The 22905-nt window shown below is 35.9% G+C and overlaps 3 protein-coding genes across 6 annotated transcripts; 2 read left to right on the top strand and 1 right to left on the bottom strand.

Moving 5' to 3' along the window:
* The first annotated feature begins 1270 nt into the window (after positions 1-1270).
* Positions 1271-4399, top strand: LOC120267078 (serine/threonine-protein kinase D6PKL2-like). 4 transcript variants are annotated; one of them, XM_039274770.1, is made up of 3 exons: positions 1271-1610; positions 2373-3228; positions 3360-4399. In XM_039274770.1, exons 2-3 carry the CDS (start codon positions 2444-2446, stop codon positions 4225-4227), a joined length of 1653 nt encoding a protein of 550 aa, XP_039130704.1. In that variant the 5' UTR covers positions 1271-1610; positions 2373-2443; the 3' UTR covers positions 4228-4399. The 4 variants fall into 4 exon arrangements, with proteins under 4 accessions (XP_039130704.1, XP_039130703.1, XP_039130706.1 ...); XM_039274769.1 differs by having other exon boundaries at positions 1274-1610; positions 2362-3228; XM_039274772.1 differs by lacking the exon at positions 1271-1610 and adding an exon at positions 1659-1752 and having other exon boundaries at positions 2362-3228.
* Positions 4400-15292: 10893 nt separating this feature from the next.
* Positions 15293-19221, top strand: LOC120266731. Its single transcript, XM_039274392.1, has 5 exons — positions 15293-15717; positions 17202-17287; positions 17391-17696; positions 17884-17967; positions 18563-19221. The coding sequence occupies exons 1-5, from the start codon at positions 15343-15345 to the stop codon at positions 19005-19007; spliced, it is 1296 nt and encodes a 431-aa protein (XP_039130326.1). The 5' UTR covers positions 15293-15342; the 3' UTR covers positions 19008-19221.
* Positions 19222-19240: 19 nt separating this feature from the next.
* Positions 19241-22346, bottom strand: LOC120266730 (WEB family protein At5g55860-like). The gene is made up of 3 exons (XM_039274391.1): positions 22235-22346; positions 21357-21542; positions 19241-21111 (listed from the first exon to the last, which is right to left on the bottom strand). The coding sequence occupies exons 2-3, from the start codon at positions 21522-21524 to the stop codon at positions 19357-19359; spliced, it is 1923 nt and encodes a 640-aa protein (XP_039130325.1). The 5' UTR covers positions 21525-21542; positions 22235-22346; the 3' UTR covers positions 19241-19356.
* Between the last annotated feature and the right edge of the window lie 559 nt (positions 22347-22905).

Genomic DNA, 22905 nt, shown 5'->3' with positions numbered 1-22905 from the left:
AGCATAAATATCTCATGAAATAAAATCAACAACAATACATTGAGATAGAAAATATTCAAAATATTTTGTTTAACACGAGGAAGCTTTATGTATTTGTTTATTTATTTTAATTTGATAATTTTTTTTTTATTTTAGGAAGTACATCTTGATTTGCTGACGTCCTAAGAGGAGACTTTCTCTATTTCTAAGAGTTTATTTTTTTCTGCTTTCGGATTTTTTTTTTATGTAGGTAAACTCTGATATATGTTTTGTTTGATTTCTCATATTCAATCTTTTTTGTTTTTTGCATTTTTATTTTAATATTTTTTTTCTACCTCTAATTTCGGTTTTAAAGTATTTATGATTTATTTATTTTATTAAAAAAATAATATTATTTCATTGCTCGAGGATAAACAGAAGATGACAAGATTGAGCTAAAAAGTTATCACACTCATAATAAAAGTAATAAAAATTAAAATACAAAACAAGGCAATAAAAAAAAAATGAATAGAATAAAAGCTCTGAGAATATTCCATTACTTCAGTCAACCAAAACAATAAACCTTTCTTTCTCATCATCTGCTTCTCTTTCACATCATGTCTTCTGTGAGACATTTCACAGTTTTGGCATATAACATGAAAGTGATTATATATATATATATATATATAATAATAATAATAATAAAATAAAATGGTATTATATAAACAACCATTCTATTTCTCTCCCATTAATTTGTTTGTAAATATAATCCTAATAATACCACATTTGTACTGCTAATTATATATTATCAAAACTCTATAAAAACAATCCAAAGGACCAAAACTCCTTCAGTTCAGTACTACTAACTGTAAAGATACTTTCATGTCACATGTTAAACAGACCAAGTACCATCTCATTTATAATTTTACACTGCAACATATATATATTCACAGAGAGAAAGAGAGGCTCAAAATGGGTGTCGGGTGTGTGGCAGCAAACTCCGACAAGGCCATTGATTCCCTCATGGACAGTAATATTCATGTAGAAGAGCATCTTCTCCAACAAAAGCTATGAATGCAATGGCATCTTATTATAGCATTGGGTTAAGCAACTCTCTGAGTTTTTACTGAAATACTACTAGCTATGAAAAATATAAAAAAATAGTATATTAGTACAGGGATGAGTGAAGAAAGAAACTGCAAGCATGGAGGAGGATGGCAATTGCTAAGTAGGGGTTGCTTGTAAATAATAAATATATAGAGAATATGTGGGGAAATGTGACATAAATTTGAAAGAGCATTGATTCAAGTAAAAAAAAAAAAAAAGTTAGAATTAAAAAGAAGAGATTACCAAGTTGTTTGGTGTGTTTCAGAGTTATTGGAGTGGAGGGGACAAAAAGATAATAGTGAAATAATTGGAATGGGGAAAGCTTAGCCATGGCTTTGACCACCCACCTCTTCTTTACATGCATTACTAAAATGCACCCTCATATCCGTATATAATTTTTAAGTATTAACACTCTCAAGCCTTGCACTTTGGAGTTTGGAGTTCTCTCTCTTTTTCTCTCTCTTTTTCATTGTCTGTGGATATTGAGTTTGCAGAGCTGTTTTGCCATCAGAGGGAGGCCTAAAGGTTTGGTCTTTGGGCTCAAGGTATGTTTTTGAGTTGTGTTCTTCACTCACTTTATTGCTTGGTTCTAATTGGCATGATAAGTGCTGGTTGCCTTTTTCTTTTTGTAAATCCTGGCTCTTTTTGCATCTGGATGTTTGGTTTTATGAGCTGGTTGGATCTGTGGTGAGTCTTGCTGTTGTGTTTTCTTAAGATCTGGTTTGGAATTTCATGTAAGATGCATCCTTTGCTCATGGTCTGAATGAATTTTGAGCTGTAAAAAGGAGACCTTTTTCTGTTCTTTTTCTGCGTTTTGTGATGTTTTATTTGGGAAAGTTTGCATTTTTTATGATGCCAGTATGATCCTCAGGTTAGATTCATGGTTTTCACATGTTTGTTGTTCTTCTTCTTGTTTATGTGTTTTGGGGTTTCCTGGAAAGGAAGAGCTCTTTGTAAAGTACTTTTTCCTGGTTTGCATCTTTCAATCTATTGTGCTTGTATTGCTTCCTGTTCTATCTTGCAAGTGGAATATTGTCTTCATCTCTCAATATCTGATCTTATCAACTGGTTTATGCTTCTTTGACAGCCCTCTGGCATAAAGATATTCACCATTCATTATTGATTTATTGTTTGACTACACACCCTGTGCTTTACTGATTCATTTTCAGTATGTCATTGCCCTTGTATTTATCTTTCTCATCATCATCATTGCCCTTGCACTGAATTGCATTTCAGCATCACCTTTGTGCTAGATATTCAGTTTGTGTGTTCTTATGGTTTGATTTGAATTTTCAGTATTTCTTCAGGTGATGGGGATGCATTTGGTGCTGTCATTGTTGGTTTAAATCTGATAGAGAGGTGTTGATAGTCCATTTCAATGGCTTCGAAGACAGCCTCGAAGTCTTTATCTGAACAACAGCTCAGGCAACCTGATAACCAAGTTTTATCGGCAACTGATGGCAAGCCTTTACATTTGCAAGCTCCTGATTCAAGTTCATCAGAACCTAATACTACTAATTCTCTGCATTCATCATCCGACGGAACTCTGAGCTTTGAGGAACATACAGACCAAGGAAAGAAACTCTTGGAGCAAGACACCGTCAAAGATAGCTCGGCATTGGCTAAAGCAAGCGATGGAACTAGCAGTTTGAGAAAAACCACTGATAGAGCCGACCTCGTCGAGAGTGGAAAGAGTAGCTTATGCCGGGCTAGCACAAGCAGCGATGTCAGTGATGAGAGCACTTGTAGCAGCTTGAGTAGCAGTATAAACCGGCCTCACAAGGCGAATGATTCTAGATGGGAAGCTATTCAAACAATTCGAACCAAAGATGGAGTCTTGGGATTAAACCATTTCAGGTTGCTCAGAAGGTTGGGCTGTGGTGATATCGGTAGTGTTTATCTGTCGGAATTGAGTGGAACAAAGGCTTATTTTGCAATGAAGGTTATGGACAAGGGATCTTTAGCAGGTCGAAAGAAGCTACTCAGAGCACAGACTGAAAGGGAAATTTTGCAGTCTTTGGACCACCCATTTCTGCCAACATTATACACTCACTTTGAGACCGATAAATTCTCGTGTTTGGTCATGGAATTTTGCCCCGGCGGAGATCTCCACTCACTCCGGCAGAGGCAACCTGGGAAGTATTTCTCAGAACAAGCTGTAAAGTATGACTTCTCTACTAGATTTACTGAAATTTTTATTGGTTGCAGCTAATGATGATCAAATGCTGATATTTCTATGAAATGTTCATATTTGTATATGATTAATATAGTTTTCCTATCCTTTTTAAATGCAGGTTTTATGTGGCAGAGGTTCTACTAGCATTAGAGTATCTGCATATGCTCGGCATCATCTACCGAGACCTCAAGCCGGAGAATGTACTTGTGAGAGATGATGGCCACATTATGCTCTCAGACTTCGACCTCTCTCTTCGCTGCGATGTAAGCCCAACTCTCATCAAGTCCTCTAACTCGGAAGCCGATTCTCTCAGGAAGAACCCTGCATATTGTGTTCAGCCATCTTGCATTCAACCTTCTTGCATTCAACCATCATGTGTGGCTCCTACCACATGTTTCTCGCCTCGGTTCTTCTCCTCTAAGTCGAAGAAAGACCGGAAACAAAAGCCGGAGGTAGTAAACCAGGTTAGTCCATTGCCGGAGCTCATTGCAGAGCCAACGGATGCCCGTTCGATGTCATTTGTTGGCACTCATGAATATTTAGCCCCTGAGATCATCAAAGGAGAAGGCCACGGCAGCGCTGTCGATTGGTGGACCTTCGGTATCTTCTTGTATGAGCTTTTGTTCGGCAAGACTCCATTTAAGGGATCAGGTAACAGAGCTACATTGTTCAATGTTGTCGGTCAGCCATTGCGATTCCCTGAGTCTCCCATTGTGAGCTTTGCGGCGAGGGACTTAATAAGAGGATTACTTATCAAAGAACCACAGCAGAGGCTTGCATACAAGCGCGGCGCAACCGAAATAAAGCAGCATGCATTCTTTGAAGGAGTGAACTGGGCCTTGATCCGGTGCGCAACTCCGCCGGAGATTCCTAAACATGTTGAGCTTGATAAGTCCCCGGTGCCGACCTCGTCGACAAGCGGGAAAGCTAAGCAAAATGCAATGCAAAAGGGTGGTGATAACTATCTTGAATTTGATTTCTTCTAGTGTTTTATTTTTGTTTTGTTGGGCTGAAGTGATGCAATTTGTGGTATAAGTTAAGGTGTAGGAAGATTCTAAATATTTTCATACAGATTGTTTTCATCTTTCAGTACTCAAATGCTGATATGTTTTCATGCTTGAAACTTTTGATGCAATTGAGAGAGCTTTTTGGATGTTCTATGTTTTGTGGATTTTCATTTGAACATTTTTGTATTGTTGCAGATTTATTTGCTAATGTACAGTGTCTTCTGGCCTTCTTGATTTTGCCAAATTGATTTTTAAAATCACTGTTAGTCGTTAGTTCATTATTGGCATTATTATATCTTATTAATCCTGATTAAAGTTAACGTCTCATACTGTGCATACAACTGTTATTTTGGGTTTTTTTTTTTTGAATATAAGTGCTCCTTTGTTCCTTTCATAATTATTTTTTAAAATTAGGTTTTTTTTTTATTTCAACGATTTATTCTGGAAGCTACATTTCAATTAGACTTGTACAAAGACTAGGCTACCCACCCAAACCCGAAAACCACCTAAAAAATGAAAAAATTCTGCTTAAAAAATAAGTTGGGCCTTGGGCATGATATTTTAGACCTGAACATGATCTGGCCCTATCCGAATTATATACAAATAAAATAAATAATTTTAATATTTATAATTATTTATAATAGAGTTAAACAATTTATTTGCATGCATTAATTTTTTTTAGGGGCTGTTTGGTTGTCTGTAAGTAAAATTGCATGTAAGTGAAATTACAGTGTAAGTGAAAATGCTGCATTTCTATTTACATCACTGCTGTTTGGTTTGCTGTAACTGAAAATGTTGCATTACTTTTAATTTGTTTGGTTTGATGTAAGTTAGAAGATATGGTCACCATGTAAGTAGAGGGGGTGAGATTACCCCCAATATACTGTATTATTGTTAATTATTTAATGCATTTTAAAAAAATAATTTAAACTAAAATAATTAATTTAATTTAATTTTTAAATTAAATTAAATGATTTAATAAAGTATTTATTACATTTAAAAATAATAATCAGAAACTCAAATAACTAAGCCAAATAATAATAAGAAACTTAAATAATTAAATACTAACTCTAAATAATTAATTTAACTCTCCCCATCTACTCTTAACACTAATGTAAATTAATTAATTAATTAACTTAATAATAATTTTATTAAATTAAAAATATATAAAATTCTTTAATTTTATATAAATTTTTTTTTAATTAAAATTAAATACAAATTGGTATATTTTAAATAAAAAAATAAATTTAATAAAATATAAATAAGTATAAGTTTAATTATATTAACAATTGATTACATGTAAGTTTTCATTTTCTTTTAATGCATAATTTGGAGAGTGAAGAATGGTGATTTTAGCCCAAATGTTTTGCTGCATTTCAACTTACAGCAAAATTTGCTGTAAGTTGAAATGCAGCAAAAGTACACAAAACTGCAAAACTGTTTACATGTAAAACTGATTTCACAGCAAACCAAACAGCATTTTACATGTAAAACCAGTTACATTACAGCTACTTACAGCTAGTTACAGGTAACCAAACAGCCCCTTAACGAAACTCAGTTAGAGTTATTTTGTTATTAAATTAATTTTATTTTAAAGTGTAACTGTGTAAGTTCTCTTTTATAATAAATTTTAATTTAAAAAAAAATGGGTGGATTTATGCAAGCTTTGATCAAGAACTTAAAAATATGGATGGGCCTCAAATAAAAGTATAGATCCGAAAAACGAGGTTGGGCCGGACCAGGCCGGGCCTAGGCGAGCATGATCGTTATTATAACTAAATCTAGACCCGGCCCGGCCCATGGACATCTTTAATTCCCATGACTTCAAATTTTTTTTTTCAAATATCAATCCAAATATAAAAAATAAACCCATAAATAATTAATTAATAAAATAAATATTTTATAATTAAAAATAAATCAATTCAAATGATTAAAAAATAGTGATATATTTAAATCCTATGCCAACTCACAGCTGCCACGTTCGGGGGAGAGTAAGTTACACAATCTACAAAAATATAAATTCTGATTGAGATTGTAGGTTGAGTATTGTAAATATAAATACAAATCATGCTTATACACCTCTTGGAGAAATTTGGAACCGCCGATTCACCTGGCTGAGACTGTGCACTATGGTAAGGGGTCCTTGCCCCTTACTTATCTGGAGATTCCTATCTCTGATGGTCTCCTAAAGAAGCAGGATTGGGATATACTTATATATAAAATCTCGGCTAGGTTAGGGCTTTGGAAATCAAAGCTTCTTTCCTTAGGGGTAAGGCTCATGCTACTAAACTCTATTCTAACTGCCATTCCCACCTACTAGATGTCGATCTTCAAACTTCCTCGCTGGGAGATGAAGAGCATTAATAAGATCAGGAGGGATTTTTTTGGTCAGGTCCGGAGCCCCAGTAGCGAAAAATCAGATTGGTTAACTGGAATAGGCTTTCTCGATCAAGGGAACAGGGAGGGTGGACCATCCTTAATATTGAAACTTTCAATGTTGCTCTCCTCGGAAAATGGTGGTGGAAGCTCCTCTTGAGAAGAAGGTGGTGCGGAGATGCCATCTTTCATGAAAATTACTTCAGTAGGATGCCTTGCTGGAATCTTTTTCATAAGCGGAGGGGTAGAAGATCATTTTTGTGGAACGGAATTCTTCACTCTTTACCTGCTTTCAGGATCAATCTTATTTCTTCTATGGGTGATGGGTCTACCACCCATTTCTGGCTCGACAATTGGGTGGAGGGTAGTTCTCCTGCTAGCATTTGGCCTCACTTTTACCTGTCAGCTAGCAACAAAGATGGACATCTGGATGCCCTTCGCTGGGGGATTTCCCTCCAATTAGAAGGGTAATCGACAACCTCAGGTCTTCCTTAGCCTTGGCTGCTGATCATAGGCATTGGAGTTTATCCTCGAATGGGACATTCTCTGTTAAATCATTTCACAACTTCTTGAATGATAGAGGACTACGTCGTCGCTGGACCCCTATCATTCTCAAGAGTTGCTGTTCCAAGATGGTTAATCTTTTCAACTGGTTAGCTTGGGATAATAAGATCTTGATGTTGGAAAACTTAGCCCTCAGGGGTTGCAATCCTTTCCCAACTCCCACATGCGTAATGTGCCACGCAGATGTGGAGTCGTCTAATCATTTGTTAACCCAACGCCTTGTGGCATTGCACATTTGGAACTTCTTCGGATAGCTCTTTGAGGTCTGAGGTAGCCCGACCTCCTTGAAAGAATTATGGGGGACATGGCAAACTTCTATTAAGAAACCCCTTTCCTCTTTCTGGGACTTACTAATTATAGCTATTACTTGGAACATTTGGCTTGAAAAAAATGCTCGCATTTTTTCCTCTACTTGTGCCTCTACTTCTACTATTATTATTAAAATTGTTCATATGGTTCTCCTATGGCTGAATGCAGTTCCAGACTCCAAGAGGACAAAGTTGGACGAGCCAATGAAGAAGATTAAGAGGAGCCTAGTGTTCCTCACTTCTAGGGACGTGGAGTGTGTCCCCTCTAAGCCTCCTTCCTCCCCAGGCGCTGCTTAGCTTCTAAGTGTTTTGTTACCCCTCAAAGAGTGACCTCTCTGGGGGAGGGGGTCCTGGGTGTTCTCTTTTTGCTGTTGGTGTTCTCCACTTCTTGTGGTTGTTCTCTTTTGGTCTTTGAGTTTTGTAATGTTTTGATTTTTTTTTAATGAATGTGGTTCATCTTTTTTAAAAATAAAAAATAAAAAAAAATACTATGTGAGCATATAATTAAAAAAAAGACTTATATTCTATTTGGATTTAAATTAATATTTTTCCAACTAATTAACATCTTTGAACCCAAATATGCTAAACAATTATTTAATGAGCTTAATTAATAGCCGAACCATAAACAGGTTTACAATATTTAAAGAAAAAATATATAGCTTTGGGATACCTCCAGAGTTTATGATGCTTATTTAGAAAAAAAAATTATTAAAAGAAACTCAATTTTCAATCCCATTCAAAATATGACTCGGGATAAATTAAATTAAATTAAATTATTTTAAATGGTAGAAGAGATGAGACTTTTAATGCAACTTAAATTAAGATTGGTCAATGATTTCATAACACCAATAGACTTTTGGCTAATGAATGACGGAGGATCTACTGGCGCAAAGTGAAGAAATGTGAAATATTTAAAAAATCTACACATATTCTTATTGGGTTGGGGTATTTATTGTCATATAGTCATATGGAGCGCTATGAATTGTCCATTTGGTAAAAAAAAATTCAATTAACATTGTTATAAACTGATATTTTTCACAAATTATTGAAATTATTAAGTTGTTTCATACCATAACTATCTAATTAATAGTTTCTTATAAAAATAAATTTTATATTTAATTTCTATGTAAAAAATATGAGGTACAAGTGAACGAATATATTTTTAGGAATTTAAATCACTTCAATAGAAGAATCACATTTTATTAATCCCTCCCAGTTAGGTTAGCAAACTATAAATATATATGATGCTTAATTGTTTCTATTATCAACATTGAATAACAGTTCTATATGGCAAATGATCTATTCATTCATTATTAATTTTTTATTTTTTATTTAAAAAATTAATTGTGACATCTAAAGTAATTTAAAAAAAAAATGAACAAACATGTGTGTTAAAAACGTATATAAGTGTGAAATTAATATCTTAACATATATGTACTCTCACCCTATATGAATTAAAATTTGAATTCTTTTTGTTCTATGGTATATAAGCACCCTACACAGAAAATTCAATGTTAATAGATCAAGCAGTCATTGGCATTTAAACTAGATTCTAAATGCAATCACCACCCCACATTTAAAATAAAATAAAATAAAACAATTACATAGACCCACTAACTTTTCTTGCATATATATATATATATATATATATATATATATATATATATATATATATATTATAACAAACACTAGAAAATAATTTCACATTATTTCTTTAATAAGTGAAGTCAGAACTTTCCATCCCCTCCTGCCCTAACCAGGCCTAAATAGTTAAAGAGGAGAAGACTGAGGCATCACTTTGTATTGTGTTTTTAAAAAAAAGAATAAAGAGAAAAAAAATGGAGAAATTAATATAGAGCTTAGAAAATGAGACATGATCTTCTGTTTTTATTTGTGCATCTATTCTTGCAATATAAAACTCATGCAAGTTCAAAGATTACTGCAGCTTCCTACATAATAAGATTCTGATTGATAAAATCTCATATAAACAAACATATTAAATTTATAATATAATAATATTGACTTAGACAAAAAGACAGAGACTTATTTATTATCATCTGGATTTATAATCCTTCACAACCACCCTCTCAGTTTTAAAACTCAAGAATGACGTCTCTTTGATTTGTAGACCCGCATAAAATATAACATACTTGTTATTTACATGATTAATATAAAGAAAAGGAAGACTTTTCAGTTAACAAATTATATATTACTTTATTGCATGTAATTATAAATTACACTGAAGAATAGTATTTGTAGTTTCTACTACAACTATCTACGTTTATGTTAATGCTCATATTCACAGATTACAATAATTTATATAAAAAAAGTTTATTTATGAAATATGAAACATTTTATCTAAATATAAACCTACACATAATACTTCAATTCTTACAAATATATTTTTTGAATGAAAAATTAAAAATAATAATTTATTGCTTTTAGTCTATTCTATAACAGAGAGTAGATAAGAGAGTGGTGTTTATCCATAAAAATAAATAAATAAATAAACAAATGGTAGTGTTAGTATCAGTAGATCCATCTCCCTTCCACTCACCATCAAGACAAGAGATCTCTTCTTGATTTGTAGGTCCCCATATAAATATATAATCAATCAGCACAAGGTAGTTGGCACAAATTTAAATAATATTTATTATTAATGCTTATATAAAGAGATGATGATGAGAGTACTTGAGCTATTTAATAAGTGATTAAATGACAATGGAAACAAGCCAAAGAGTTTTTGCAAAGCATATGATCAGGGCAGTGTTTCTTTTGCTTATCCTTCTCACATGGTTTTCAGGTTCTTCATTCTTCTCTCCTCTCTCGCGTACAAAGCACCAATTAATGTATAAGCAGTAAAAAAAAAAATTTTATTAATTGTTATTTATGTAATACAAAAATATAGAACTATTTATACACAAGTATTCTAAATTATATTTAAAAATTGTCATAAATTAAGGATAGCAGTTATTAATCATTGATAAGCAATGATGCCCAAAAAAATATAAAATCAACCTTCTAAAAATATGTAATATATGTCTCTATAATATTTTTTATAATACAGTGGAGAAGAAAGTGAAGGCTCAAATAAATATTAATTTGCTGCTTTAATTGTTTTTGCTTAGAATTTGGTTGTACATGTATGGATTTGTTAATAGAGTGCTCTGGTACATGTATGGATTTGTCCATAGAGTGCTCTGTGTTTGTAAAGAAGTACTACAAATCTGCTCAACTGGTTGTATTGATAATGTCTAAGAATGTCTTTTTCACTAAGCATATCTAACTATGGATGGTATTTTAATTTAAATAAATATGTAAGATGAGATTATCTACTTTGCTATATTATTCTTGTGAACATTGTTATGGATGAACTTGAGCTTTTGCTGTAATGGTTTTGGTCATTTCAAGTTATTTAAGTTTTATTTTTATTTTTTTTAAATTAATGTGAATAAATCGAGGGAATCCCCACGGGGATGGCAATGGGGAAGCAAATTCCCCACGTCGGGGAATCGGGGATGGGGAATGTTGGGTATTGGGCTCTTTTCCTATGTGGAGAAAAGCCCAAATGGTCTAAGCCCATTAGAGTTCACTTTATTAAGTGTTTTCTATCATATCAGGGTTGAGTGAGTGAAAAAAATATGGAGAGATATAGCAGCCGCAAAGGAAAAAATTGCAGATTTTCGCAGGTTCGGATTTGATAAGGGCAGCAGCTTCGAGCTGGTGTTTGGAGGGTCAAACGAAGTCTGATTGAGCTAAATTTTTGTGAGCACGTTTGGGACTTGCAGAGCTTGATTTTCACCAGACGGTTTGTGATTTGGCTTCTCCTAGATCGAGATATGAGGGTCAGAACATAAGCTGCAGAATATTGCTTTTGCTTCCAATATAGCTTGTTTTAGCTATTGTTTTGGTCAAGTTGTATTTTTCTGATTTGTGCTTGTACTTGAGACTCTCTTGTACCCTGAATTTGATCATAATGGAGCTTGGCTTGGTCAAGATTGACCCGTGGTTTTTTACCCTTGATTTAAGGGTTTTCCACGTAAAAATCTGGTGCCTTGTGTGATTGCAATATTTGTTCTGTTTAGGTTGATTTCCTTAATCGAGCAAGCATGGGGATTGTTTATTTGCTGTTATTCTATTGAGATTATTGCTTAATTCCCATCAGGGAATCCCCATCCCCGACATATTGAGATTGTTGCTTAATTTCCATCAGGGAATCCCCGTCCATGCCAATGGTGGAGACGGGGAAGGGAGGGCATTCCCCGCCCCCATCCCCGTTTAGGGATGAACCCTGTCCCCGTCAGGCCGAGTCCCGGCGGGGATCGGGGATTCTCCTCCCCATGACCACCCCTAGTCTACTAAAAGTGGGGTCTAACAACAGAAGCCACTAAAACATCATAAAAATAAAATAAAATAAAATGAGGGAATACCATTGAAACAAGGTGTCACGGCCTTCCCGATCGCCCCTACGATCACCGCGCGGTGCTCGTCACACCACCAAGGCGCCGAGCCAGCCTCCAAGACCTGGAACCAAAAACAGTCCAAGAACTAGCAATCAACCATGCCCTATCAAGTAAACAAGGCTAGTAAACATGCAAGCACACACAAAGACATCATCAAAGGTCCAGGATAGATCATCCGCACATCGCACCAAGGCTACCCGAAGAAAACCACACAAGACAAGGAGCTTGAGAGAAAAACATAAATTCTCAATATAAATGGATCCGAGATACACCACAAGCCAACAACACAGCCAAGACCTTCTCTCCACCAAGAGATGAAGGTGAACAAAGCCCCAAAGAACAAGCTTCTCTCCCAAGGAAGCTCAACCCTTTAACTTGGTCTCTAGCTGCCCATATGAGAGGGAGGAGGCGGGCTATTTATAGCCAAACACCCTCCAAGGAGAAGGGAACCGACCCTTCAAACTTGTGGCCAAGAATCATTCAGCTGTCTCGTCACAACTAACACACTGCTATAGTGCTACAGTACCAAAGAAGCACAGTGCTACAGTGTCCCAGACTCAGCCGGCCTCCATCAGGATCGCGCTACAGTGCCGCCCATCGCCACTGTTCACCTGATCGGTAACGGTCTCGGATCACCCGGCCAACGCACCGCATGCTCCCGGCAGTGCGCGCTTATCGGCCCGTGGATGCCGATACGCTTCGGTAGTCTGTTAATTCTCGGTCATTCCTCTCGGTAAAGACCCTCGGTAGCGCGCCCATGCGCCTTGTGTCATGCTGGCTCATGGCTGGCTAAGAGCCCCCGCTCCGCCTGCCCTATCTGCTGACCGACCGTACAAGTCCATATCGACCGTACTGCCGATACTAACGCCGATCTGGCTCCATTTTGGCTCATACTTAGCCAAATATTACCCATCCCGGTTCCTCGGTCATGATCCCATCACCACGCGCATCACGCCCCGCACGTTGCCTAGCGAGCTCTCGGTATTGCGCGGTACCGCGCCCGCGCACCCCTCGCTAGGCACTCCCGGTCGGGATCCCTGATCATGTGTAGCCGCTACCCGCACATAGGCCACCGGACGACTAGTGCTTCATTTGGACTCGGATTTTGACCTATCTTGGCTTCATCGGTCATCCTCCCTCGGCATGGAACCGTCCACCGCCAAGCGCATAAGGTGAAACCCTTACACAAGGCCTGATGCACCTCAGGAAGAGGAGCTAAAACCCTAGCTCTTGACTAATATGTCATTTCTATGTGATCACCTAGATTGGTATGGTAACCAAGGAACTCCAAGCTACGTTTTGCTGTTGCAGTCAAGTCTTTTTGTCTTGCAGTTTTGGTTTCATGGGCTGCATTGAACCATGACAAAAACATATAAATAATTTTTATGATAATAGCAAAGCAAGAAGAAAATTTATCATGAAAAAAGCACTCATTTCTTTCTAGTCATATATCTTGTAGAGAAAGAGAGAGATGGGACCTTTGTGGACCCCCACAATGCATGCAGAGTACTTGTAGGTTGGAAAGCCTAAAAGTCTGGGTGAAGAAATACCAAATAACCTCAACTAACAAGTAAATAATTAGCAAATGGTTGGTTAATTCGATTGACTCTTGGCAGAGAACGTATGTGGTGGTTGGAAGTCAATTGCATCTTTAAGCCGCTAGGTTTTCCAGTGTAAGAATGCGATTGTCCCAAACTAACTAGTTGAAGAGATTGATTTTTCTAGGGTACGCTCATTTCCATATTGTCTACACAATCGGACATTATATGCCTCATGGTTGAGAAATTCACAAAATGACTTGACACTGAATTTCCCATTTGTAGATAAACACTACCTTTTACCATCTCATGGAATCTAGGAATTAGTCAAGTCTTTGTTAAGCCTTCCCTTAATGACAAGGTCTACTGAGAGCGGGCTTGCAGCAAATATGCCAAGTCTCGCAATGTTCCAAATGGTTGCAAGGTCATTATGAATAGCTCAGGCCAAAGATACTAGGGCACACAATTGTTAGCCTAGTTATAATACCAAAATAGGAGTCACAATGCCATCTTAGATATCTAGTCTGATGTAGGACCTGAACTCAGGTAAACATCTTACAAAAATAAGAACTTATATATTCTACTAATGACCTCTTGGATTATTTGTACCGGATCCTTTACGTAAAGTGTTTATTTTAGGGAGGAACTGAGATCAAACTCTAAAGCCCTCCCAAGTGAAGGCGCAGATACTTATTGAGCTTGCACCACACCTATGTACGTTCATAACACATACTTATCGTATTTCATAAATAAAAAAAAACCTTATTGATTTTACATAATAATGGTATTTGTTTATATATTTTTATAAATTATTTTCAGTTGCTTATATCTCACTCTAATCAAAAGTTAATTAAAATTTTTATAAAAAGATTAAACTATCATCTCCTCTATCCTCTGTCTCCTTCAAGGAAAAAAATCAACTTATATTTTTTTCAACATTATTTTAATTTATTATTGATATTAGATCTTTTATATAAAATATTTATATCCTGCTGAGAACACAGCTTTGAACATGCCTGTAACCATCCATGACATGTGATTTATCTACCATTTATACAAAAACACTTATATTTTCAAATATTAAAATAAATAAATAAGTAACTATGTTTTGCTAGGGAAAACATGATAAAACATAATATTTATTAACCACTTTTGTAAAGTTACGCAAGCACATTTTTAATTAATATAAAATGCATAAATATTTGTTAAAAAATTGTACAAGGAAATCATAATTAGCCAACATGACTATAGCCTATTAATAAAACATATTCTTTTTAAAACACATATTTAAATCCTATCCAAAACATGATCAATACGTGTTTTGTGATCTTCAATGGATACCGACAATTAGTCCTATATTTATAGGGTAGAGCGTGTGGTGCATTTAACACTAGTTACTAGATTTACAATAACTAGCAACCTAATTTAAAAAAATCATAAAAAATAATTTTTTTGAAATATTTGATGTATATATATACATTAATTTTTTCGGTAAATCATTTAATTTTGATCAAATATTATTTTGATTATTGAATTTTGATTTACTTCAAAATACTTACTAAAACTATTAATAGATCATTCGATGAATTAGTATTTTTACTAGCTGATATAGAGGTAAAAAAAAAAAAACTTAATAAGCGCACCATCAAAAAATAATCTATGGTGTGAATTTTTTGAAATAAATTAAAATTCCGTGGTTAAAGTGATATTTAACTAAAGTTTTATAATTAAAAAAAAAAAATTAACTATATATACACACATAAATAAGTATATAAAAAAGTGGCCACTAATAAAGTGAGAGGGAGCTCACTCTTCGAGGCCACATCGAAGGAACGCACTGCTCCAATGGACGACTTCGGTCGCTCTTCGCCGATCGTCTTCTCCAGCGGCGGCGCCGACGACTCCATCCTCTCCGGCGGCGAGCCTAGTTCCCAAGCCGGAAGCGCTGCTGGGAGCTTTCAGAACGATGGACTGCTTTCCGGGTTCGCTACCCCTTCCGGCGACGCGACAGGCATCAGCGACGCCGATTTCGGGTTCCAGCGCCCTGATTTCGGCCGTGACCATCTGGTGGGCACCGTCCAGGAGTACGATCGCCATGTCTTTCTCTGCTACAAGACTCCTTTTGTGTGGCCTTCCCACCTTGAGGCTCCCGAGTCCGACCGCCTCCCTCGCCTCCTCTCCGCCGCCCTCGCAGCTCGAATGCCTGATATCAAACGCAAGGTGATTTCCTTATTTTGTGAAAATAAAATGGAGTTCCCTTTCTGAATGCTTTGATTGAGATTGCTTTCTCTTGTTCCAATTTGAACTTTGGATAAATTTATAGTTTTTTTGGATAATGAATACTTTGGAGCACCTGTTATGATCATTTCTTCCAAATTTTAAATCTCAATGGAGTTCCCTTTCTGAATGCTTTGATTGAGATTGCTTTCTCTTGTTCCAATTTGAACTTTGAATAAATTTATATTTGTTTTGGATAATGAATACTTTGGAGCACCTATTATGAGCATTTCTCCCAAATTTCATGTTTACTTTATCTCGTTTAATGGTGCTCTATTAAGAAAGACTTCTTAGCATGTTTCAAACTACTTGCTAATAGTTTCTTTGATGTATTGATTATTAAACTATTGAATCAGAATGAGTGAATACCTCAGTACTCGGAGCAGCTATTGGAACTTGCTTGGAATGTGATTTTTCTTCTATCTTAGAACTTGTGTTATTACAAAAGGTCTGAGTTTTCTTTTTATTTTTTGAGTGTATGATTCTTGATTCTCACACTGTTACTTATCTTTAAACTAAATCTGTGTTCAGACATATGATTATTCCTAGTGCCCATTTAAGGATCTTTGCAAAAATGAAAAAGAGGCTGTTTTGCGGTCAGGGAGAAAGGAACTTGAGTTATACTTATAAGTGAGCCAGAAAAGAATTGGCCAATTTAATTTACTTTCTTGCTTTTTAGGTCATGAATCTGGATTTATTTGTCAGACTATGTCAACACAAATTAAGTGCTTCTAATGCTTCCATAGTTTTCAGATCAAGGATGAGTGTGGAATTTTGACATGTGAATAGTTATTTGTAATAGGTGATCATTTTAACTCTTCAATTTTATTTAGTGCCTTTGCTAATGTATCATACAATTCAGACAGCCACGCTAACTGGTTTTATATCAAACACAACGATACTTATCAGGCTGTAAAGTATTCTGTTATGGGTTGTAACAGAAGAAAACACGATTAAGTATAGACCAAGAGCAGATGAAATTGAAGAGGCAACCAGAGGTCCAGAAGTTCTCCAAATATGGCCCCAATCACTTTTTAATATAATACAAGCATAATTTAGTTTTCCCTTAAAGATAATGGATTATTGTCGATATTTATTGGGATGACAGGCTCTCTCTTGTATGGTTATCTATTGTTTTATGGCATACGAAATAATGCAAAAAACCTTTGGTGATTTATGTCCAGCTTAATTACTCTTTTGAACAGTTGATCCATATCTCCCTCTATATCATGTATCTGTTAATTTCCCAGATGTTTATTATGTGAAGTCCAAAATGATAATTATCTTTCGTCCTGCATTCTAGTCGTTGACTTTGTGGACCTCAACAGAGTACATTTATGTTGGATTAATTACGTTTGGTTAATAACCATCTTTTCTATTTGAATGTTTTGTTGTGAATCTTCCTTTTGTTTCATATGTACCCCTAGACACGCTTGACCATATGTGAAGGAGAGGACGGAACTGAATCATCAAATGGAGATATATTGATCTTTCCAGACATGATCAGATACAGGTTGTTCCACTCATATCATCAGTTTTTACTGGTTGTTTCTTTACCAAGCTACCGAAACATTAGAAAGACCTTTCTCAAGCCACATTATATTTCATTAATGCAGGCAATTGACACATTTTGATGTCGATAATTTTGTCGAAGAAGTTCTTGTCAAAGACACTGAGTGGCTCTCTGGAGCAGTTGAGACGCTGACAGGTTCCTATGTTTTTGTATGTGCTCATGGAAGCCGTGATAGGAGGTGTGGTGCTTGTGGGCCTGTTCTCGTTCAAAAATTTAGACAAGAGATTAACTCACGAAGCCTTCAAGAACAAGTTTTTGTTAGTCCTTGCACACATATCGGGGGTCACAAGTATGCTGGAAATGTCATCATATTTAGCCCAAATAGTAGTGGAGAAGTGACTGGTCATTGGTATGCAAATCTAGACCTGAGCGCTTTCTCTTGTTTCCAGATGTTTTCTTCAGTGGTGGTGTTGTCCTTTTGTTCTTCGGTTTTTTTTTTCTTTTCTTGTTTTTGGCGAACTTTGTTCCAGCTAGAGCCCTCTTGAGCTTATTTTACTTAAGGTGACAAAATTTACTGACTGAGTCACTAATTCCAGGTATGGATACGTTACCCCAGATGATGTCCGTGCATTGCTTGAACAGCATATTGGAAAAGGTGAAATTTTAGACCGTCTTTGGAGGTACATTTCTCTTCCCAGACTTCCATTATACTCAAACTTTTCATCTGAAAAGGCCCTATGGTATCATCTAGAGGATTTTAGTCTAGGTTCTTTTGTCTTTCTCCTTTGAATGTTTGACATGCTACCAAATATTCTCCTGCTTAGCAAGCCTGCTGATGGTTTCATGTTTGGTTGATCTGTAATCCTTGCTCCTGTTTATGTTACCAACAAAATTCATATCAATTGTTAACACATTTAACATGTTATAATATAATTGTATATCAGTTGTCTTTCCTCCGGTAAGGAACATATGGAGTAACTTATGGGTAGAGTTTCTTTAACACTTCCATTTCATGATTTGACACATGCTGAGTGGCATTCAATGTCTACTTCTGAATTCCTAGAATGCTTATGTGCTCCTTTTGCCATCAGGTAAAATTTTCATGCAGTAAATTTTTGGTCTGATTTTTTATATGAGAGATTACCCTTCACATTGCCATAAAAATTCCTTTCCCTATGTGATATCACAGTATGATTTCTATTTCCTTCAGTTTTTACAATTTTGATAAATGTGCAGTATCATGTTCTAAATTTATTTGTGAGAATCATATTGCAGGGGCCAAATGGGCTTGTCAGAAGAGGAACAGAGAAAATCGCTAGAACTTCGCCTTAAACTGAATTCTGGGGCCACAGATGATAAAATTTCTTCAGAGTCCATGCAATCCGCTTCTGAAACCAATAGCTCAATGAATGGCGTAAAGGCCTCCGCAGCTAGTGGCTGTCCGGGAATGGAAAACTCAGGTTGTTGCCAGAATGGTGCCATGAAGGAAAAATTGGAAAATAATCCAATAGTTGAGGATGATGCCCAGATGATTATGGAGAAGAAGAGCAACAAGGAAAGCAAGGCCAATAACAGCAAAGGCGCCAGTGCTCGAAAGCCATGTCCAATGCCAACTTGGTACGAGTGCTGGGAACGTGAGGATACCTATGCTGTTTTTGCTGTTGTTGCAGCTTTGGCATCAGTTGCTGTTGCTTACGGCTATTATAGGCAACTCAAATGAGGATCATATACTCTCATGTTAATGGCAATAGTTAATTTCATGCTGATATAGCTTTTGCTATTGTTGTATTGCCTGTTGATGATGATAATCGTTGGTAATGTGTTGCTCTGTTCAATCAAGTTGCAATACTGCAAACAGTTTCCCAAGTTTATAATACATTTGCAAATTTCAGCCTAAACGTTGTCTACAAGCAACAATAAATAGGCAAACCACATATTTTGAACTGTCCAAACTTCTCAATGGATGATGAGAGTAGAACCGGCCCTTATTAATGTACAGAATGAAAGCCTGTATATGTTCTTTAAGATCAAAAAGGAAGGGTTGCAAGGCACACAACAAACTTGGGAAATCACTCTTGTTTTTCTCCAGGAAGATAAGATGCAAATTCATTATCAACCTGGCCCTTCTTTCTGCCGAGTAAACTGCTAAAACTGGGAATAAGCTTCTTTTTCGGCATTGAGTTCTTCTCAGTAGTTTGTATTTCTTTGGCATCTCCCATTGATTTTGCCCTCTGTGTCTTCTTTCTCGACGATGATGGCCCAGCAGGCATTGGTGTCTCAACTAATATAATAGAAGCGGTATCAGCAGCTTTCTGTTCCTTTTCGCGCCACCTTCTCAACTCCCCTTGTACCATCTTCTTCGCAGCCTCTGCCATTTCAGCTCTCCTCAATGCCTCACCCGTGGCCAGCTCAATCTCTTCCATCTTCTTCCGAGCTGCCTCTAGTTTCTTAATTGCCGAATTTTCACTAGCTCTTATAGCTTCCACCTGAGCCATGGCAGCAGCCACTTTCATTTCTGCCACCTTCTCACAAGCTTCCACTTTTTGACTCAAAGAGTTGTACTCCTCCCTTGAGATACTAATGCTAGAACCAGATTCTGAAGTTGATGATCGAGCTACATTTGCTTTGTCCGATAATATCTTTATCTGGTTGGCTGCTTTCGCCTCGGCTTCTTTTGCTGCTTCTGCATCCTTCAAAGCAACTTCTAATTTCTTCTCCATTTCATTCAGCAAAGCCCGGGATGTGTCAGCTTCACTTCTCAACTCACTAACATTGCTTGTAAATTCTTCTGCTTCCATTCTCGCATTTTCTGATTCAGTGGAGAGCTGTTTTAAGGTTGCCATCAAGTCATCATGTGCTGAAGATGCTTTTGATTGCATAATTGTGGCAGCCTCAAGTTCCAATTTGCCGTAATGAAGCTTGGCATGAAGTTCTGCGGCAATAGACTCAGTTTCTGCATCTTTCTCTTTCACTTCTGCATGCTCCTTCTTCACAGCTTCTAGTTCCAGCTTCAGGGAGTCGACTAAGTTTCGAAGTGATAAGTCCTCTTCTGCTACTCTTTTCAACACCCCTTTAGCATCATCCAACTCCTTTGTCACATTAGTGACAGACTCCAATTCTGAATCCTTGGCATGTTTTATCTGCCTTTGAACAGCACCAATCTCAGCATGTTCTTCATTGAGTCTTGTCCGCAGATTAAGATAAACTTGAGGATCAAACTCTTTCTTCAGAGCTGAGAGCTTCTTCTCCGTCTCTTCTAATTTATGTCGGTAGGACTGCCTGCTACCATTTTTCTCAGAAAGAACTTTTGATTCGTCTTGCTGTGTCTGTAGAAGAGCAAGCTTAGCTCGCTTGAGAGATTCTTGTGTAGCTGCAATTTCACAGGAGAATTGGCTTGCCTTATCTTTGTTAACATCTGATAACTCCTTAGCTTCCACCTCTTGCTGAATCGCTGCAACTTTCGCTTCCAGGGATGCATCAAAATCTTTCTTGATTCTCGATAATTCTTGTTTAGCAACATCAAGCTCCGCAATGGCAACTGCATATTGTTTTGTCATGTTATCCAGTTCATGTTTCCAAGCATCATTCTTGCCGTTGTGATTACCGGAACCAACTTCTTTGAGTTGCTTAGTTTGAGTCTTTGTCAACTCTTTGGATTTATTTATACTGTTGAGTTTCTGGTTTAGATCCTCAACTGTTCTTTTAGTCAAATCTAGTTCAGTGAGTGCTTGCCCTCGAGTTGTTTCCGATTTTCTCAGACGTTCCTTGTACTTGTTCAACTCATTTTGTGCCAACTGAAGCTCTGTCTCACTTCCCAAACTCCTCTAAAATAAAGAAAGAAATGAATCAATGCAAGCATACATTATAAAAATCACTCACTCAATACAATTAATCTGTATGTTAAAAGCTTCAAGGTTCAAGCATGAAGTTATCGAACATTGATAGATTGAAATTCTTCAATATGTGAACCACTTGATTTCAGTAATTCACTTGTCTTATTTTTATCTAAACAATCAACAGGAATCTACTGAAAAACAAGTCTAATTCAACGAGTCAAAACGAGAAATACCTCTGCAAGGAGAGGCTTTGTTTTCGGCGAAAACGTTCTCGCCGCTGAAAATGCAACCTCCCCGAATAAATTGACAGCAGCTCGGACAGACTGAAAAGGCGCACTCGTATCTATCTCTCCAACCTCTTTTCTTACATCAAATGCCTTTTGAGGAGCTTTGATTGCCATGTTTTTCTCTACACCAATCTGTGTAGATTAAGAAGAGAAGAAAATATTTAGATGGGTAACATTGCAAGGTTCAAACATAATCAACAAATTGACATGAAAGTTCATAAAAAATTTCTTCTATTAAAGATTTGATCAAAAGTATGGTTTATAGGAAGCCCCTCAGACAAGAGAGTACAGCAATTGTTTATCATTGAGGATTTCAATTAGCAATATTTGTAGTCAAAGACACACAATATGAATAGGCAATTAATTCAACACAATCTGAACTGCAAAATTAGCATGCTCCTCTAAAACAAGCAAATACTAGGAACTATGGACATAAATTTACCAAAAAAAAAATATTCAAGTTTGCAGAAACAAATCTCATATCAAACAAGAACAAAACACACAAAAAACAGTTTATTTTTTAATTCATTAAAGAACCATATAACAAAGACTTTCATCTTGAATGAAACCCAAATAAGAGTGCAGTTATTAACCCAAATCACTGAAAAAAATAAAAAAATTATCCCCATATTTAATAGACAATCAAAATAATTCAAACACCACAATCTAAGAACAACAAAATCTTTTAAGATGTTCTTTGAGAGCCACAAACAATAATCTAGGAAACACCTCTCCAATAATAAAACACCTTAAAACTTTTCATTTAAGAACAATAATATATCAAGAAAGAAAGAAAGAAATAAGAACAAAAAACTTCTTGTTACCTCTTCACAATAATCCTGTTGAGGAAGAGACAGAGAGAGGGCAAGAGTTCTTGAAGGAAGATGTCTTGTAAGGCAAAGGACTTTGAAGCTTTGAATTGAAAAGTTTGAAATGTGTTTTATTTTTTAATTTTTTTAATTTGATGTTGTGAAAATTATTGGTTATATATACCCGTGAGACCAAAAAATGACAAAGGACAGAGACATCCAGCAAGTGAACAAATGTCTTCCTTTCAGTTTCTTTACAGCGTGGGCCAACAGTAAGTATGAGTTTTAATGCCTAGGATTCGCCAGAGTGGCCCCCATTTTTGGTTAAATTTTACCTATTTTTAATTTTTTATAACTTTGTAATTCTGGATAATTATTATTATTTTTTACCTGCTGTTAGTTGTTAGTTTATTATTTTTCAGTTTATGTATTGGTTGGTTGTATTTTTGGTATAGATAAAAATGATATAATCATAATCATGAATATATATATATATGATGTTATTTTATAATGAATTGAACTTATTTAAATCATGGATTCTTGCATTCAATTCGCTTTTGTTTAAGAAATTACTTGTCATCTTCTTCTTTTAGTATTATTATATTTGTGAGTACCAAAACAATTTTATATTTTAAATTAAGTTTGTATAAAATCTTTGTCCAATATATATATTATTAAATATAAGA

This window comes from Dioscorea cayenensis, chromosome 8, assembly GCF_009730915.1.
Source record: "Dioscorea cayenensis subsp. rotundata cultivar TDr96_F1 chromosome 8, TDr96_F1_v2_PseudoChromosome.rev07_lg8_w22 25.fasta, whole genome shotgun sequence".
Classification (NCBI taxonomy): Eukaryota; Viridiplantae; Streptophyta; class Magnoliopsida; order Dioscoreales; family Dioscoreaceae; genus Dioscorea; species Dioscorea cayenensis.
This window is presented reverse-complemented; position numbering and strand designations above follow the sequence as displayed.